At 45.9% G+C, this 19,923-nt stretch overlaps 1 protein-coding gene across 6 annotated transcripts in view; it reads right to left on the bottom strand.

Annotated features, from left to right (window-relative positions):
- DCAF1 (DDB1 and CUL4 associated factor 1) overlaps positions 1-19,923 on the bottom strand; it is a 63,182-nt gene that overhangs the window by 17,347 nt on the left and 25,912 nt on the right. For 5 of the 6 annotated variants that reach the window (XR_005457181.1, XR_005457182.1, XM_038770849.1 and 2 more), the window contains exons 4-15: positions 18,361-18,434; positions 16,111-16,224; positions 13,996-14,133; positions 12,590-13,087; positions 12,154-12,255; positions 9,076-9,234; positions 7,979-8,158; positions 6,895-7,104; positions 5,701-5,870; positions 4,646-4,770; positions 2,614-3,868; positions 1,678-1,876 (exon numbers count right to left, since the gene is read on the bottom strand). Coding sequence is in view for 4 of the 6 variants with exons in the window: in XM_038770849.1 (XP_038626777.1) it covers positions 1,678-1,876; positions 2,614-3,868; positions 4,646-4,770; positions 5,701-5,870; positions 6,895-7,104; positions 7,979-8,158; positions 9,076-9,234; positions 12,154-12,255; positions 12,590-13,087; positions 13,996-14,133; positions 16,111-16,224; positions 18,361-18,434 (3,224 nt within the window). In the remaining 2 variants the exon portion in view is untranslated. The remainder of the gene's footprint in view (positions 1-1,677; positions 1,877-2,613; positions 3,869-4,645; positions 4,771-5,700; positions 5,871-6,894; positions 7,105-7,978; positions 8,159-9,075; positions 9,235-12,153; positions 12,256-12,589; positions 13,088-13,995; positions 14,134-16,110; positions 16,225-18,360; positions 18,435-19,923) is intronic. The other variant, XM_038770852.1, reaches the window with a different exon arrangement.

Raw genomic sequence — 19,923 nt, 5'->3', positions numbered from 1 at the left:
CGGCCTGAGCTCGTTGTGGGCAGGTAAGCCGTCTACCAACTTTGTTGTATTGTACTCTCCCAAGTGCTTAGTACAGTGCCCTGCCCACGGTACACACTCGATAAGTACCACTGATTGACTGGATAGCCTAGAATGATTCTTCCTGGGCAAAGGGTACTGAAACAGGGAGTCTGGAAGCAGCTAAACTGCGCATGCCACAGAAAAAGCCCACTCTAGCAGTCCATGGAGATGTCTGACTAGACCTGAAGATAGTGGTGCATCTTGATAGTCTAAATAAGCCAGCAACATGAAGGCTGGCACAACTCGGGGAAAGAAATGGTGAGAACCCCTACCCCGAGTTTAAAAGCGACTTTCTAATCACTTCGTTGTTTCCTCAAACTCTACCGTTTTGAGTGTCGGTCAATCGTAAGACCCTCGCCTAAGTGGAGCAAGCATCTAAGTGTGATAGTTCCTTATCTCTGGGGATGGTAAGAAGTGTCCCAACAAAATTAATCGTCCCCCGTTTGTGCATCGGGCAGGGTACCAATGGCACCAACAGCAGTCGTTACAGAGCGCAGCAATCATTTGAAGATTACATCAGAACATTACTGTTTTGTTTTCATTTAATTTCAGATCATTGGCTGCACTCTGAAGTGTAAAAAATGGATGAACTGACTGCAAGCTCCCTGAGGGTGGGGATCACATCTACCAACTCTGTTGCATCGTACTTGCTTTCCCAAGCGTTTAGTACAGTGCTCTGCACGCATTAAGTGCTCACCATATATCACCGATTGATTGAGTGGGCACTTCAGCATCACAACTCTGCTGTTTAAAAAGCCCAATGATCATAATCCCATGGGGAAAAAAAATAATAAATCGATGCGTTTGGAGGTGTTCAAATTAACTATTGCGACATTTTTAAAGGCAAAAAGGTTAAACTGATCATTATTTACCATTTCTAGACCCATGGGGCAATTGCTCAAGTCTAGTGGATTTGTATAATGGGGTTTTTTATTTTTTTATGGAATTTGTTAAGCGCTTTTTATGTGGCAGGCACTGTACTAAGCATGAGGGTAGATACAAGCCAATCAGGTTGGACACAGTCCCTTTCCCACATGGGGCTCTCAGTCAATTTCCACGTCACAGATGAGGTAATTGGGTCATAAAGAAGTCAAGTGACTTGTCCACAGTCACACAGAAGATAGGTGTCAAATCTGGGTTAGAACCCAGGTCCTTCTACATCCCAGGCCCATGCTTTACCCACTAGGTAACGCTGCTTCCTAGGTCAGGTTATTCCAGATGACGGTAGCTCTATTTAGCAAAGACTGTGTTTGGGTAGTAGAGAGGTCAGAGGACGACTCTTTCCAAGAAATGCAGTTCCCAGAGAGAGAGATATTTAGTCTGTTTCCATGAACTGCTTTTTTAGAGACTAGGAGGTGAAAGATAAGTCTGAAAATGAAGTATTTCCATATGGGCATCTAAAAAAAAAACTAAAGTAAAATATTTCTCTTGTGGTTCATTTTACTTCGAGAATTCTTGCAGAAGGACCTCATTCTGGTCGAACTCTGCTGGGGCCCTGAAGGGTTCTATTAATTGTGAGCAAGAAGATATGATCATTTCCCCCATGAGACAAATGTGGTGAAAATACAATCAGCAACGGGGCAAAGGAGCTCCAGTAGCCTGAGAACCGGTCCTTACCCTAGATGGCTCAAGGTGCGTGATGGCCGAATTATGACAATTATAGCTGGCCTCTTCCTGCCCGCTGAACACATTGTATAGCTTGAGTTGTCCCGTGCATGTGCCTAGCATCAGAAACCTCTCCCGGGCTGAAAAAGCACAGCAAGTGAAGCCGCTCTCATCCTCATTGGCTTCCCGAAACACTGAAATGGGGCGGAATCTAGGAGAAGGTTGGGGAGAAGTAATTCATTAGCAAGCAGGAGTGAAGGGAGACTGTGAGAACAAAAAGGAAAAGAAATCTGACCAACTGGGTCTCGGGGGAGAGAGACTGGGTTGGGGGCTGGGGGCAGGGTGGGGGGAAACCAGGAGAGGGAGGGAGGAAAAAAATAGGGAGATCCTGCAACCAAATTTTTACAAACTGTTCTGAGATAGTGAACTTGCAGAGGGCCTGACTGGTGAAGTTGCCTTTTAAATGATAAAGGAGATGGAAAAGGCCCTTTACAGATTTAACTGAAAGGACCAAATTACTTGGGTGATTTAATCCATCCAGATTTTAGAACTGCGAGTGCGGGTTTCCCAAGAGACTCGAACATATGGTAAATATGGGCTAACCCAAAAAACCACCTCGAGGTGTCCAAGTGGGCATAAGAACAGACATCTTGGAGAGATCCTGAGCTCTACAATTTCTGAAAAGAGGAAAGAAAATCATTAAGAGCAAAGACACGTGCAGCACCGCAAGCATTGGGCATCTCACTACTCGGCTATAAGAGATGGCTGCTGTTTATCCTCTCGCGGGTCACCTCACTGTACTGCAGTTGATTCGGAACCAACTTCATCTTTCATGTTCCGACCATTCCCTGCCCGCTCCCCTCCGGCCCCCCGCCCCCCCAGCCCCCCAACCCAAGTACCAGTCGTGTTTTCCCTTTCCTCAGGAGGTGTCCGGTTCCATAGCCTTACCTGCTGAAAATAAGATGCCTGTCAAAGCATCCGCCATCAACCCCTCCATACTTTGGAAAGGTTGCCCTGCGGGTCAGCCGGGAGGTAAAGTTTGTTGGCGCTTGCCGCCTTTGTTTGGGTTCAGGACACTGATGAGGCGTGAAAAGAGAAAAGGGAGGGCAAGTGGCAACGGGGTTCTTGCAGCGGGCATGCTGCTCTCTAAGGTATTCGGTAATGATGCTGTCCAGGGTTGGGGGGGAAGGCAGGTGTCTATCCAACTGCTTCTTTATGGCCGGGCTCTGGCTGTAGGCGCCGTGGTCCGATTTCTGCCTCAAGACGCGGGTTTTTCTGCCGTTGCAGGGCGATGGCCTTTCCCTGATGAAGCTGATCCTTCCGACCAAAGGTGAGCTGGTGCCATAAGATGGGCCGGGGAGGGCGAGCTGACCCTGGGTGGGCCGGGCCTGAGAGTGGACGGAAGCGGCCGCGGAGCCTCCGGGAGTATGGCTGTTCAGTCGGGCTGCAATGCCGTTGGCGATTCGCGGGGTGCGGGGGAGGGAGACCGGAGAGGCGGCGGCCGCCCCGGGGGCAAATGCAGAAGAGTGAGACGCGGTAGTCATGGGTAGGTCGGCCTCTCTGGTGAGCACTGTGGCGGTCTCTCCCAGCCCTTTGGAGATGAGATGGTTCCGGATCAAGAGGAGAAGCTCTTTCTCCGGGAAAGAGATCCTGGACTGGGCCACCACATCGGCTTTCTGGAGCCGGGCCAGGGACACGTCGGTGCCGATGAGAAGCGGCTTGCCGGAGACTCGCTCGATCAGCTCGGCGGCGTACTTACAGAACTTGACGTGGTCGTTGCGCTTGTCCTGCAGCACGGGCTCTTTCATCAACTGTTGGATCTGGCAGCTACTGAAAAGGGGTAGTTTGCTGATGATCTGCCGGACGGTGCTACTGCGGGACAGCCCCACCAGGGCCTTGCAGGCCAAGGCCCGGATCTGGTCAGCGTCGGTGATGGGCATCTTCACCGACAGCAGCGACAGGAGAACCTTGATGCCGTTGTTGGACTGCACCACGTTCCACATCTTGGCCAGCGTGTGCTCACTGCACTTTGGGGGCTGGGGCAGCTTCCGGCGAGGGGTGCCGGAGATGAACTTCCCAATGCTGGAGATTCGATTATCTGGGCCACACACACAGTTGATGATGATCTGAAGAGCCGATTTCTGAATTTCAGCATCGTGAATAAAAAATTCACCCTCAGCCACTCCCAAGATGATGCTGATACCTGTTTGTTTGGGGTTTTTTTTTGTTTTTTTCGGGGGGGGGGGGGGGAGAGAAAAATAAATTTACTCTTTTCCTAAAGTAAAAACATAACACATTTTGGGGGCAATGCACCTTCTGAGTTTAGAGTTTGGAAGAATTTGGCTCCCTCTGCTCCTCTGAGAGAGGACAATTGTTTTTGGTGGGTTTTTTTTTTTTTTAATCTTGGCAATCACAGCTATAAGACCAGCCTAGAGTACGAAGTACTCTAGACAGTCATGAGATGTTTAACTTTTCCAGAAGCCATCACAAATGGTCTTTAGAGGACAGGCTTAGTAATAAGACCCAAGCCCTCAGCAATGGCTCTCCAGAAACAGAGAAAACGATGACAGAGCGATTTCTTAGCGTCCTTCATGTGACTTACTATTTTCACTCCACACCTTGCGTCACAGCATAGCCCACCGAAAATATCTAGGAAACCACCAAGACTCGTTTGGATTAACAGTGAAGAGTCAGCTACGTCACAGCTTCTACGTTAGTACTGAGCTAATCCTGAAGCTCGGCTGTCACTTTTAGATGACAGAGAACTCTCCTGGTCACCAAACACGATGGTGGAAATACTGATTTACTCATACAAATACGCTGCACATACCCTGGAGGTTTCCCGTTAACAAGGACTGGATGTTGAAGTCTTTCACTATTTTCCTATCAGATGGCATCAGGCCTCAAGGCAGTGTGGCCAGCCGAGCAGCAGAGGGACGGGACTAACGTCACCCAGACAAAAAAGCCAAAGCCAACTTACCTACGGTAGAGATAGTGGAGCCGGCTTCATCCAACACGTCTACTGATTCTGCCAGTTGCAGTTGGATTTTGGGCACCACGGTAAGAATAGCCAGTACATCTAAAGCATAGCGCACTGTATCATTCCTGGAAGGGGCAATCAGAAGAATGGGTTAAAGAGGCAGAGACCCCAGAAGCGCACATTGGGAAATACCCAGTAAATACACACGCCACCTGATTCCTCGCCAACTTATACACGGGGCAGGGTGGGGTCTACTAGGGGCCTTCCGGAACTTTCTGACATCCTACGGTTCTCCAGACTCTAAGCTCGTTGTGGGCAGGGAATGTGCCAACCAACTCTACTGTTATGTTGTACTCTCCCAAGAGCTTAGTAGGGTGCTCTGTGCATAGTAAGCGTTCAATACGACTGATTGATTGAGCATATGAACTTGTAGTCTGAAGAACAACCGTCTCTTTCTGTCTGTGGATACGGAACAAGCGTCTGACTCTGAGGGAAAATGCCAAAGTAAACAAAACGCCGCTTCTCTCCCTTCGAGACGGTTGATCATTCCCCTACAACTTCCGTCATACCAGTTAGCCCAGCTCCGGAAGGTCAGTGGCTTAAGAACACTTGGAGACAGTGAGGCTCAACCTTCAACAAGAAAATTCATGTGCACTAGTCCCCATTTGCCTATTGGATTTTTTTTTTTCAAAAATGAGAACAGAAGAGAATCTGAGGCCATTAATGGAGAGAGCCAACAAAAATAAACACCCCACTGTCATAACAAAGATCAAAGAAAATCTTGGGGATTGTTTGCTTTTGTCTCCTGCCACAGACCTCAGTAAAATACATAGTAGTCGCATATTTGAGTAGCTGGACAAACTAAAAAAACTCTTAGGCATCCCAGGCTAAAAGAGCCCTGGCAGGCCGGTTTCAGCCAACTGGCGAGGAGGCCAAACTCAAATCCGGGTGGCCCACGTTCCTAAATCACTCTCCTCACTCACATACCTCCAGCTCAACGACCAATGCAATCTTAAGGAGGGAAGCTGAATTCAAGCCCTCTTTCCCAGACCCACCTTGCATAGTAGGTCTTCCAGTTGCACGCAATAGAGATCAGCTGCAGCATGAGCTGCACGCAGGATAGTTTAAGGAACACCTCAGCTGGTTCCCAGTACAGTTGTGCTGGTCCATACTCTATCAGGAACTCCATCATCTCTACAATCTGCTCGTGGTTATAACTACATGCCTAGAGGAAAGGAAGATGGTCTTTTTAAGAATGACGTTATCTTCAAGCCTTGCACTGGCCAGGAATTTTGAGGGCCAACATGATTTCTACACAATTTTAACCACACCCACTCACAGAACCTAAATTGCTTTCCAATCACCCCCAGCATCTTGAGTGAGGGAAACCAAATATTCACCCTCAAAGAAATTATCGTGGTACTACGCTTTGTCGGAAATGAAAAGTCAAAAACTCTAAGAGCCTCAGTTCATTTTTCTCAGCACAAAAACTGGATGGTTAAATTCTTCCAAGATCAAGTTCAAAGGAAGAAAAATATTTACTAGTTGAAAGAACAGCTTCTTAGCTAATTTTAATTTATAGGTTTAAGATGCGCAGAAATTATTTTCATTCCCCTGAGAATTGATAAACCGAGTCCAGAATTCTCTCAGGGCACCCCTCCCCAGAGATGTTATCTTTCACTCTGAAAGAACGAACACAGGCAGAAGCAAGCCATCTGGCATTTTTCTTTTACACATGCTTGAGTTCATCTCTTAGCTTTGGTGAACTGGGAAAGAATAATAGTCGTTCCCAGTTAAGCATGAGTCAAATGCACACTTAAAAACCTCAGGTATTGCACATAAGCAGAGTGGCCTAGTGGATAAAGCACCGGCCTGGGAGTCAGAAGGACCTGGATTCTAAATCCCACTCTGCCACTCATCTGCTGTGTGACCTTGGGCAAGTCACTGCAACTCTCTCTGCCTCAGGTCCTCATTTGTACAATGGGGATTAAGACTATGAGCCCCCCACAACCCCCGTGGGACAGGGACCATGTGCGACCTGTTTAGCTTGCATCTATCTCCGCACTTAGTACAGTGCCTGGCACATACTAAGCACTTACATACCACTTTTTTAAAATGCTCTTTATTGAATCTAGTGTTTCGTGTCTATGGGAATTCCACAAAGTTGAAGCTTGCTTTCTTCACCGGAGGCACCTTTGAAAATGCCCAAGGAAGAGTTTCAAATATGGCCTCTCCCCTTCCCTGCTCACCTTATATGGTGGCTGCGGGTGAACGAGAACACCACCTTCAGTCCGTTGGAGTGACTGCTTCACCTGTTCCAATTTAATGGCCAGGTGAGCTTCAAAGTATCGACGCAGAGCCATGCAAGTATGTTTTCCAGTCTGGCGGCTGGCAAAGATTTCATCATCACTCAGAAGAGCCCCCTGATCTTCCAGGTTGAGAATCTCCAACGTACTGATCTACACCGGGGAAGGAGGGAAGGATGGGGGGGGAGAGAAATCTAAATTTCAATAGATTCACTTTAAAAAAAAAAACCTTAATATGCAACCCTAACATGCTTCCGCTTGGCACGAGGGTGTAGTTCTCTTACCTAGCTCCAACAACCGTATCCACACCAAGCCTAGACCGATGATTCTTAAAGTTCTGCTGTGGCTGCCTATGCGATTCTCCAAATCGTCTCTGTTAGTAATACCTTTTAGTCAGTCAGTCAATTGTATTTATTGAGCACTTACTGTGTGCAGAGCACTGTGCTAAGTGCCTGGGAGAATACAATATAACAATATGACAGACCTCCCCGCCCACAACGAACTTACAGTCTAGTGGGGGAGACTGACATTAATATAAATACAATTCAAAATTAATAATTAAAACCCAGCAAAACTTCAGGAAACATTCGTGCTATTTTAAATATCTCTGTTGTCCTCTCCCAAATGTTTAGTATAGTGTTTTACACACAGGAGGGAGGCTCCTAAACAGCCCTGATCGAATCATGTGGGAGCCTCAGCTGTCTCTCCCTGAAGCCCCAGGGAAATTCTCCGGTGGCCATTTTGGCAAAACTATGGACATTAGCTAGGGGATTTTCGAGTCTGACGGGGAGTCTAGAAAGTCTCAAATCTAGGAAGAGCCAGTGAGACAAGACACCCATTTCCCCACCAGAGTGTGGCCTGGTCATGGCCCCGGAGCACGGGTACCACCAGAGGGCTGTCCAATGGCCGAATGAGAGCACGTCCTCTTCTCCATGCTGGGAGAATCAATAACGTGGACACAGACGGCATGGTTCGTATTTCTACTTTCTCTGCAGGGCACTCTCAAAATCAAAGAGGTATCCCGTACCAGGTTGACCAAACGACGGAGACCATCGTGCCGATCGAAGAGTTCCAAGACTGCCCGGAATGAAAAACAGATGGAGAAAAACATGGTCGCATGGCAGCAGCCGGATGCGTGGGAGCATTCCATCAGCCACAAGGTGTAGTTCACCACATCAGACAGGACATTGTGAGGGTGCATGCACACCTGCAAAGCAGAGAGCCAAAGCTTGAGGAACAACCCTGACTGGAACCATCAACTGCATATTTGAAACCTGATTAATTTCACCTACAAACCGTGACTAATTGTGTACAGGAAAAGGGTTCAAGTCCACTACCAAGGAACCGGTAAATTTGGTTTTGCTCATGCTTGCTATTTTCACGACACTTTAAATGCTGAAAATATAATTTGGCAGTGCCACTTGGCTTCGAAAAGTTACGGCTACCCACGACCATATTGGTTGGACTAAGAAAAATAAGGGTCAGGGAACAGCAAGAAAACACCAATGTGGACCCATTGCCTCTAGCGGAGATACGTAAGCTATCGCATTGCAAATGAAGACGTTTAAAAACGATGAATTACAGAGATGGTCCTGAAGCAAGTGGGAATGTTTCGAGTCTCCATGGAAACCTGACAGAATTACTGGTTGCTGGGGAGTTGTAGCCAATTCCCCCCCAACTTAACGTACATTCATTTTGAAAACCAATATGCAGCACAAACTCAGAATGAAAAGGCACTGAGATACATTAGGCAAATATCTGTGGAGGAGAGACTGATGCTAATGCAACAGGTGTCAGAACAAGACAACATATCTGACCTCAGAGCAGTCAACAGTCTCTCTCTGCCCCAATGAGTCCCGTTCACTGGGGCCTGTGCGCCTGCTCTGCCGTTTTTCTAAGTCTCAGCGCTCCTTTCATTTTACAGTTATTTTCTTAACTTTTATCATGGACACTACTCGCCATAAGAACGTATTCTACATTCGCTAATACGCGTATGATGTCGAAGGGACAGACCACACCCCCTAAAACCGCCATCAACATTCTTTTTCTGCAATTTGAAACTGAAAGCATCCAGACCAAACTCAGTTCCCAATATCATCGTCACCCTGGCAGAACTGTTCTTACTCTCTCCATGGCATCCTGGTTGTAAGACAGATAGTATAAGCACATGGACACTCCGGTTGCAGCCATAGAAGGACGGGGAATCTCCAGTAATTTCTGCACTCCACCATGAGCCACAAACTCTGTGGCAAATTTGTTGTGAAGCAAAAGGGATGCCAAGTGCTAAAGGGAAGAGAGAAAGGGTTAGCATAGCATTTTCACCAGTCACAAAAGCCTCTCACCTGTCCTCAGTTGCCAGGTAACTCGGACTAGAACAGCAATTCCTTTCCTCCGCTTTGACTTGGTTAGCATTAAAAAACTGGATATCGCAGGAAGTTCTAAAACATGTCTACCAAAAGAGGCGTGACAGCCCCAAAACAGGTTGTGTAGCCATCCTCTCATTTTTATCTTAATCGTACTTACTGAGCACTTACTTTGTGCAAAACATGGTACTAAACGCTCAGGAGAGTACAACATATATACCTGACTACAAGGAGCTTACAGTCTTAGTAACCTTTCCTGGATTCTAGACCTAATTCTGCCATGGGCTCCCCATCTAATCAAATCACTTAGCTTCTCTGTTCCTCAGTTTCTCTCATCAGTAAAATCAATCAATAGTATTTCAGTGTTTACTCTGTGCAGAGCACGATACAAAGCATTTGGGAGAGTACGATATAGTCCGTGGACAGGACCCGTGCCTTTGAGGAGCTTATAAATCTAGTAAAATGGGTCTCACAACTACTGCTCTGTCACCAGGATGGTGCATGGATTAATGAATAAATTAAACGGCAGCAAATATAAAAGTGCTGAATACTTAATGTCAAAAACAATGTATTTAAGAGGGGCCATTTCTCCCACAGAACCTACATTCAATACCCTCTGGAATAACTGACAATAATAATAAGGGAATTTATTATGCATTTATTACGTGTCAAGACACAAGATAATCAGGTTGTACATAGTCTCTGTCCCTCATGGAACTCACAGTCTAGACAGGAGGGAAAACAGGCATTTCAATCTCCATTTTACAGATGAGGAAACTGGGGTCTAGAGAAGTTAAGTGACTTGCCCATGGTCACACAGCAGGCAAGCAACAAAGCCAGACTGAGAACCCAGGTTCCCTGACTCCCAAGTCTGTGTTTTTTCCATTAAGCCAAGTGGTTTCCCTCTACATCTGTACAGTAGACTTTTCAAAAGCAATACTTCCTCCCCAGTTTTACTTTGTGTAATGACCAAAGTCCTTTCCGTTCTCAACCAATTTTTAAAAATCTGTGCACTGCCTGCCACATTCCAGCCTAATATATACCCAAAAATGCCTTTACGTACTCCAGTTCAAAAGGGAACCTTTGGAAGTAAGGTCACCAAACTGATATACCACCTTGAACTGTCACTAAATCTAGACTCGCAAATCAGTTTTAATAGGCTGATACCTGTCAATGCTAATTTTACTTTAATGTGGAAGCACTACAACCGGAGAAGAGGGCAGGCTATTAAAATATTGCTATGGGCTGATATAGCTATCATACTTTCATGCAAAATGATGCTAGAAAATTCAATCCTAGCCGTCTTCGATGATAAATTCAGGTTTTAGCCCCAGGACCCTGACAAAATCAGTTTGGCGAGTTAAGGCAGAACGGCGAACGGCTAATGGGTGGTAAAATCCCAAGTTAACACACACTGCACTTTCCATATAAGCCTGGGATCTTACATTTAATTATGAAAATTTGGTAAGTATGAAGTATGAACTTGAAAATGGAGCAAACACAGAAATGAGGTCACTGAAAACACATATTTCGGGGAAAGGCAAGTTATCAGCCATGTCAGTTTTGCTTTATAGGTCATCAGACTCCTACCCTCTGCAGCAAATAGAAACTCCTGACCACTGGCTTCAAGATGCTTCATCAGCCCCCTCCTTCCTACTTATCCATTATCTTCCCCCACTAAACCCCAGCTCGCACTCTGTTCTTCCCAAGCTACTCACCCATGCCTTGTTCTTGACTTTCCCGCCCGCTTCCACCTGCCCATAACTTATCCGCCAAACCAGTTCTCCCCCATCTTCACCACCCTGCTGAAATCCCACCTTCTCCAGGAGACTGTCCCTGATCAGTTGTGCATCTCTCCAGGTCGTATCCTTTATTTTATTTAAATGTATTTCCACATGTATGTACAATAATGCCTGCCCCTCTGGCCCGTGAGCTCATTGTGGGCAGGGAATGTGTCTGTTTATTATTATATTGTACTCTCCCAAGCACTTAGTACAGTGCTTTGCACACAGTAAGTGCTCAAGTGATTGAATAAACAAATATCCTTCCTGTTACCTCAGCACTTACCCACTTATTACTATTTTTTTCAGTCTTGTACCTATCATTGGGCATATTCTAATACTTGACCATTTCTTCCTCCTATTTATAAAATTATTTAATGTCTCCCCAGCTAAATTAAAACTGAACTCCCTGTGAGCCAGGATCATGCTTACTTCTACTGTACTTAGTACAGTGCTCAGCACACAGAAGGAGCTTTTAAATACTAAATACTAAAATGAATCGTGCAGTTTGTTCCATACTAAAAATATAGTCTCACAACAGGTCTCAGGAAAAATCCAACAGAATCGGCTATTGCAAAGCATAGCTTTAATACTCTTTCCTTTTTTTAAAAAAAAAAAAAACACCACCAAATAAAAAAGATGATGATCTGGCTAATGAGAAATAGTCTGGACAACAAGATATTACTCCAGACAAATTCTTATTTTGATCAAGTAACAGTCATTATAAACATTTGCAATTGAGCAAGAAGTCGTCTCTAGCCCCCTCCATGCTCTCACATTCACCCCTGTCCTTTCGGTCATGGTTTCTACCAACTCTGAACTCCTCCAGATTATGCCATCTTCCCTCAACCCGAGACGACAGTAAGCTCTCTTTGGCTAGAAGTTAATTTCTCACCGACTTTCAGGCATGGTCTTATATACCATTAGACATTCAGCCTTTTTAGATTAATGGTGCAGATTTTCAGGTGACAGCCACTCAAAGAGTAGGGAGCATACTATCCCTGGAACCCTCAAAACCAAGATTTTGGTGCTATACCTCTTAATTCTTTGTAACTTACCTTCAGGGCTTCAAAAGTGAGTAACACATCATGAGTACGTTTCAGGTCAATATAAAACATCATCAGTTCCCGTGATCCAAGTTGCATGAAAATAGGAAGCAACTGAAAAGGGATTTGAAATACTTGTTTAATACTAGAGAGAAAGCGAGGGAAGCCAGCAAAAACCTATTCTGACTGCCCCGTTCCCCTACACATCCAAAATTCCCGACTCAGGACTGTGACGGGATAACCTGCTCATCTCAGAAAGAAACTGTAGCATCCTGTCACACCATGAATATTGGAGTTGGAAGCCACGTGGCATCATTATGAATTAAGGTTCTAAGCCACACTCTACCACAACAGCCTCTTTCAGATAGTATTCTCCATTCCCCCAGAAAGAGTCAACATTTCACTAGTGGAAGACGACACGGCTTGTCCTAACACCCATTACACTTACCTCTTGATATTCCCCCAGAGGGGTCAGGTACTGTAGAATTAGTCGCTGCTCTATAGCAGAAGTCAAAGGATAAAGGGTGTAGTTAGTACCAATTACCCATGGGGACATTTCTGACCAACTGCTGTTAGACAACTCGACCACCATGCGATCTGGCTCGGAAACTGGGAAGCCCAGTTTCTGCTTGGCCTTTCGGAACCCATCTCTTTCACTCTGTCTAGCCAGCTTCGTTTTCTTCATTGCCCCTTCCTCGGGCTTGGTGGTTGAATTCACTCGGCTACTGGTCTTATGGGCCGAATCCAGGTTAAAGGAGAGCTCCACATCTCCTGGGGCCGCATCCTGCTCTTCCGCCATCTCGCCATAGTCCATATCCACGGCCTCTTCATCCAGCGGCAACAAGGGTTCCGACTGCACTTTGCGAGGACTGGAGCGTCGGTTTTCCTGACGAGTTGTCATTTCGTGCACCTGTAGCTCCCGAAGCCGTCGAAGCACTAAAGCCACCTATCAATTTAGGGGGAAAAATTGAGTGCCAGTACTTCATCTCTGCTTCATCACGGCAGAGCCTCAATATAAACTTTAGGGATGAAGCACTGATGAAAAAAACAGAAGCCCTGAAGTCTTACTTTTACTTATGAAATTGGCAGCAGCCCCTGTTCATACCGCGGTGTTAAAATTCATCCTCCAATAGTAATCTTTGCAAAAAAATGATTTGGTCCTGTACAGAGTTGCCCCATTCCCCATGGGAGAGTTGGCAAGGCTCTTTGGAAGAAGGCAAAATTACCCTAATCTCATAAAGCATGCAGCAAGCTGAAAAGTTCTCCATCAATTAACTTTTCCAGAAATTGAACTGTAGCACAACACCTGGAAACACATTCACCCCTGACTTTGGAGCCACACTGACCTACCTCGATCTGATGCTACTGCTCAATGCCAAAGTGCCTGGGTGCCACAGTGACAGGCGTTAAGCAATTTAGCTTTGCAAAACACACACAAAAATACTCCCCCTGTCCATTAAGCGCAATTTAACCATCTATCTTGCACTCAAGAAGCCCAGTGTAACTGTTTTCAAGTCACCATTCTTTCTTCCCTCCTCCCCGGCACAGGTCATTAATTGTTCTAAACAGGGCTGACTGACATACTTAGGATTAAGCAAATCAAGCAGTAAGGATGAAGACTATAAGAATTAAGAGAAAGGGAAAAGACACCTGCCACAAAAGCCAAACGAAGACCCACAGCACTGGAGAACACATTACATTCTGTCTTTGCAATTTTACTATTATTGGTACAAACAAGCCCAGCAACAGCTAAATCTGCCAGGCGACAAATGAGGTCTATTTATGTCAGGAAAGAATTTATTTTTATGACCCTCTCTCCCACCCATTCAAAATTCATTCTAATTGGGGCCTTACCAGCTGCGAGTTCTCATCCCTGTAATTGGCAGCGATATCTTGATTTTCCATAGCACCTCCTAACAGCCCAGTAGAATATGTCCTCAGTGGTTGATCGGCCTCTCGTGCCCACTTGAATAGATTCTCAACAATTCCTTCCTATAATTAAAAAAAAAAGTCACTCAAAACCAAAAAAAATCCCTCTTCATATTTCACTAGGTAGATCAGTTAGTTCTGAAGCCTGTTCTTTTCTGCAAAACTATTTGGAAAATACTGAGGTCTGACACTAGAACTTTTTATTTTTGAGTAGCAAAGTACAAGGGGGTAGGGGGAGGCTGGTGCCCACAGACCACATAACCCAAAGGAAAAAGGCACTGCTTCCGATGAAACAGTTACACTGAGATACTGGGAGAGATTACTACATTTACCCTTAACAAGAAGTCTCAAGTCATCTCTGAAGGACTACAAAAGGGCACACCTTTGTGCCTGTTTGTAGAAGGGGTAAAAAGGGATGACCCTAATAGTTACAGACCAACAAGCTTAATGCAACTGACTACACAGGCAAAAAGAGAAGCAATCAATGTGATTTATCTAGACTTTGCCAAGGTTTTAGAGACACCAGCCTAAATACATCCTCACTGACAACCTAGGAAAGCATGGTCTTCATCAGTCTACTGTTGAATAGGTCAAAGGTCACACCCAAACAGGGGTAATCATTAATGGCCCAGGGTCAACTTGGGAGATATAATGAGCAGGTTCCAGAGAGATTAGGGTTGGGATGGGTTCTTTTCAATATCTTGTAATAATAGGAATTGAGGCCATGCTCATAAACTTTGCAGAATACATTCCATTGGGCAAGGTTGCTAACATTTGGAAGATGGGAGTAAATTTCAAAGTTGGCAGATAAACAGGGAAAAAAACAGGATGAAATTCAAGAGAGACAAGTGCAAAGTACTGTGCACTTAAGGGGTGGGGGGTTGCCCTTTAACACAAGCTGGGGACAGGCTAAGAAAAAGTACAGTCGAAGAGAGGGGAGAGACAATTCAGTAAAAACTACATAATAATAATAATAATAATAATAATAATAACAATAATAATAATAATAATTACAGTACTTGTTAAACACTTACTATGTGTCAAGCATTGCTCTAAGCACTGGGGTAGATACAAGTTATTCAGGTTGGATACGGTCCCTCACACATTTTACAGATGAGGTAACTGAGGCCTAGAGAAGTTAAGTGACTTAGTCACTTAGAGTCTAGTCTTAGTAGTGCCATCAGTAAAAAAGTAAACCTGCATCGGAGACTACTGGATAAAAGGAAATGGGTCTAAACTAAAAATGAGATACTTTTGTTGATTCTCAAGATGACAATCAGGGTGGTGTCATACTGGATTAGGATATCAAGGGAGGCGGTGGAAGCAAACAAGACAACCATCTGTCCTGGACAGTTTGGTTTTTCACCTGCCTGGGGGCTAGACTAGATGATCTATGTGTCGCACACGCTGGTATCTCATAAGTGAAAAACATTTTTTCAAGAGAGTCCTCAGCGTAGCCAAAATCACATCACACCGCCCTCGGAGACTTAAATGCCTCCTCCCACTTAAAATTTCCAGAAGTCACAGCATGAGAGCTAAAAACTGAAATGTAGACAAAGATCACAGGACAACAGACTGTGTGTCGAGACACGGACCGTGTCTAATTCCCACCTATATATCCCCTCCCAGCATTTAGTACAGCATTCTGTATGCAGGAAGCATTTAATAGTACTACCACCAAACAGTTGATAACTTGTCAACCTCTTGGTATTAATCCTACGGGGAATTACATGATGGTATTGGACTGCTGGTGTTAACGTGGCCTAGTTCAACGAGCCGGGGCCTGTAAATCCGTCCCCAGCTCCGCCCCTTGCCTGCTGTGTGACCTTGGGCAAGTCACCTAACTTTTCTCTGTTTCCTCATCCGCTGAATGGGGAAAGAACACCAGTTCCCCCTCCCTTGGACTGAGAGCGCTATGTAGGAAAGGGCCCATGTCTGATCTGATAACCTCGCATTGACCCTGCCGCTCAATATTATTATCACGAGACATTTCTAGCATGCTGAGTCCCCGCGTTGGTATCGACTCATTAAATGAGCTACCTTTTCTTGAAAGACGACAGCTGTTTCCAGTCCTGGCATGATATCCAGTAGGAGTCTACAGGCAGCAGTGTTTAAGGTGGGATCCCTGCTTGACATCACATATGTATTCACCAGCTGTGGGGAGAAGAAAATGACGTCTGAAATCCAATACGAAGAACATACAAACCTGATTAATTCCTCAACGTCCTCCAAACCCCCATCTCAAAGTGCCAACTGTGAAAGGAAAGGCCCTGGACACCAACCGATAAGCCCATGAATTACTACGGGCAGCTACTAAGTGCCCTCTCCTACTCATGCAGCAATGATGAAATCAAAGGACTTTTTTTCCTGGTGCATAGTGCAAAATACAAAACACACACACACACACACAATATATACATACTGCAAACAGACAAGCACAAGATGAAACCACATTTTAGAAGGACAACAACTCGGCAATTCAGGAAGTGGTAGAAACCCCAAATGGCTGAGGCAACAGGATGTCAAATGGCAACTCCCACTCCTAGTCATCACAGATGAAGGGTATCACTAGGTCCAGTTCTGCTAATAACACTCTAGCTGTGTGCCTGAAGAAACCTCGGGTGATCAGGAAATCGTGTTATAGGAACGATTGATTCGATGGAAATTACTGGGCTAGAGTTCGAAGATGCCACAGTGACCAAAACTTTTTGGTAGACTCCTGGTTATTGGGTTTTAAGTGTTAGATGTTTATGTGTTTGTAACGCTGTTTCGCTGAATTCCACACGGCACTGTACAGTTGCAAAAACACACAGCATCACAAAATATGGTACACTACAATAGGGCTGGTTCCATTGCTTAAAGCTGAGGGACAGATTGGGAAAGCGCCTCAACCCCTTGCTGTCACCTCCCCTCCAAAGAAAGGATTCTCTGAAGAAACATCAATTGTCAGGATAAAGCCTGGCAATCGACTCTGTTTTTCACCTGACGGTCTCTAATAGCCTGCTAAGGGATGAAGCAGAGCAAGTGGCAAAAAGTGGGGAAAAAACGCTCCTTAGAGATTTCACTTTGGGGGTGGCAAAATATGGGGTCGGGGGAGGACTCCCCGTCCCTGTTGCCCCCTGCACCAGGATGGCCTAGAATCCTCATTCCCTCTTGTAGCTTCACCCCACTTCCACGGGATCCTTCACCCTTCCCCAAAACCCCCAGCCCATGTCCTACTTGCCCCCTCCAGCCCCCCAACAATCAAGATATGAACAGCTGTGCTTTCACTATTGCAAGCTCCCTCCCATCGCCAACCATTTGCGCTCCGGATTCCCCTTTCTCTCCCAGCCCCTCCCTCCAAACCCACTCTCTTGGCCTGGGTCTTTCCTCTGGGGCTCCTGCTCTCAAATCGCCTTCCCGGTTCCACTAGAGGCAGAGGCTGAGCTCCGACAAGCAAAATCCGTTCATTTACTCAGGCTGTAGTGGTGATAGTATTGCTCTAAGACCATACTTTTAAGGAGTCTGTGTTTTCAAGTGTAAATCAAGTCCGCTCTGCAAGTGCCGCCACTGAAACTTGAGTGACTCAATCACCTCTCGTTCCCGGCACCTCCCGCCCGCTCTATTTGTGCCTATGGAACGCAAATTCTAAGCAGTCCAATTTGCATTGTAGAAAGAACGTTCTAGCCAAATCAGGCAGTGAAAACACATGCTACAGAAGAATTGAGTGTACATCAGTACAGGCACGTCACCAGATCCTCGGCAAACGGAACTAACATCCGCTAGATGTCACACAAGACATCTGTAGAATTCCTCTCCCAAAGATGGAGCTAATGATAGTTTCCTTTCTCTATAAACGGAAATAATTTTTTGATTTTTCCCTTTCCATCCACTGCAGTCTCTGCTCTGAAAGACTGGTTCAATTATTCAGACAAGGATGAGCAAGTATAAAATGGGCTAGCCCAATTTTTTTTTTTTCCAGAAATACAAGAGAAGACACTTGTCACGGTGTGAGTCAATCACCTTGCCAAAATCTGAGCAAGCATGACTTGGAAGCTTTCATCACCTTTCAGGTGAACAAGCTACACCCGGAAGAGAGGCCATCTTGGGCCCAAACTGTTGTATTTGACAAGTGGGAAAAGCTCCTGACTTAGTAGTTGGGAAGAAAAGTGAACAGAAGAAATCCATCCACTCCCCTACTTCCTGCTGGCCAGGGCAGTGGGGGGAAAAGGTCACCTAATTATAAAGGATAATGAAAGTATAACATTTGCTGATTAAAATCCCTGGGAGAAATGCAAGAAGCAAACCTACTGCATTCATGAAATCATCATTCTTGAAAAGTATTCTCAGGAGGTGGCCCAGCATACACTCTGGATCAGCTCGACCTGCCAAGGGGAACAGAGAAGGGGTAAAAAAGGAATGAGTTAGTCACCTCACTTCAACCTATCGAGTCCTCTGGCAAGGCACCCAGTAATCATGAGCACAACAAAAAGAGAGGGACAGCAAAAAGGAAGAGGAAAGCAAATTCTCTTGGTAAACTGAGTTTCTCACGGGGTACTATCACTACAAAACAAATGTGAAGTTGGAACTGCTTCACAAATCGTTCGTCCGGTTTACAAAGAGAAGCGGTCCAAGGGAAACGATGGAGTCTCCCGTCAGAAACGACGGACGAGCCTCAGTCCCGTCACTTCCAGAATTTTGTCACGTGCGCGGGAAGGCCGAGGCCCGAGGCACCCGGCTGAGCGCAGGCTGTGCGAGACAAGGCCGGCCCCGGCTGTCGTGCAGCGCGGAAAGCCGCCTTTGGCCGACCACATCTGCTCCTTTTCTGCGGCAGTGCCTTTGTCCTCAAAGGACGGAAAAGCCAACGCAAGGAGGAACTGCCTCTCGCCACAAGTCCCCAAGCATTAGGGTCAAGGCAGAACATTTTGAGGATGGCCTCCGGTAACGTGCTCGTACCTTCTCCTCTGGCCACCTCTGGAGCGGGCTCCAGTGCAGAGCCTCTCCATCCAAGAGCGTGCTGGGCACCATTTTACCATTCATCCGGACCGGATGAATGCACCATCCCTGCCGGGCTCTGGTCATCACCACCTTGGTGCCTGACAACATCGTAGGCCCTCGGTGCTAGGGATGAGCTCTTGCCACCCGTCACCGGCTAATACGCCTTAGTGCGGATGGAAGTGGCAACCTCGTTGGCTATGCCATCAGCACGGGGGCCCGAGCCTCCTAGCTGAATGACGATGTGATGGCCACGGCAGTGAGGGAGAGGTCAATCTTTGTCTTCGGGACGATTCCTCTTTCCTTCGGGAGCTGATGTCCCAGCTTTCCCAACGCGACATTGGCCATGCTGATGCAACTTGTGCAGAATGCTATCACGATGACAACATCACAAGCAGCACAATTTTTCCACAATTTTATGCTGCAGAGTAGCAGGCACTGAGGCGTTGGGCTCACGTTGGAGTGTGACTTCGGTCTTTTTCGGACTGATTTTCAGCCCAAAGTAATTAGCTGCTCATGCAAAACATTCAGTAAGCAACTCTGTGCCTCCAAGAATGTTGTTGAGAAATGCGGCTTGAAGTAAAGAATGTTTAACTTCACAACTTTAAAGACAAGGGTGCACAACTGCACTGCCCACTCAGCCTTTCCCTCCATTTCGCCACTATTCTCCTTTCCTTTCGACATCCGCAATTAGTTATTCCTTCCTAAACCCACTAACGATTCCTTGTTTCACATGCACTTTCCCACTTCAACCCTGACCCATGCTCTTAGGCATTGACAACCACTATGTACTGGGTGATGCTCCTCCATTTCACACTACTGAAGGCTTACAAATGTAGGAGAGTTCTGAATTAGAGGGTCTTATGTGTTCCTTTTGGG

Source organism: Tachyglossus aculeatus, chromosome X2 (assembly GCF_015852505.1).
Source record: "Tachyglossus aculeatus isolate mTacAcu1 chromosome X2, mTacAcu1.pri, whole genome shotgun sequence".
Classification (NCBI taxonomy): Eukaryota; Metazoa; Chordata; class Mammalia; order Monotremata; family Tachyglossidae; genus Tachyglossus; species Tachyglossus aculeatus.
This window is presented reverse-complemented; position numbering and strand designations above follow the sequence as displayed.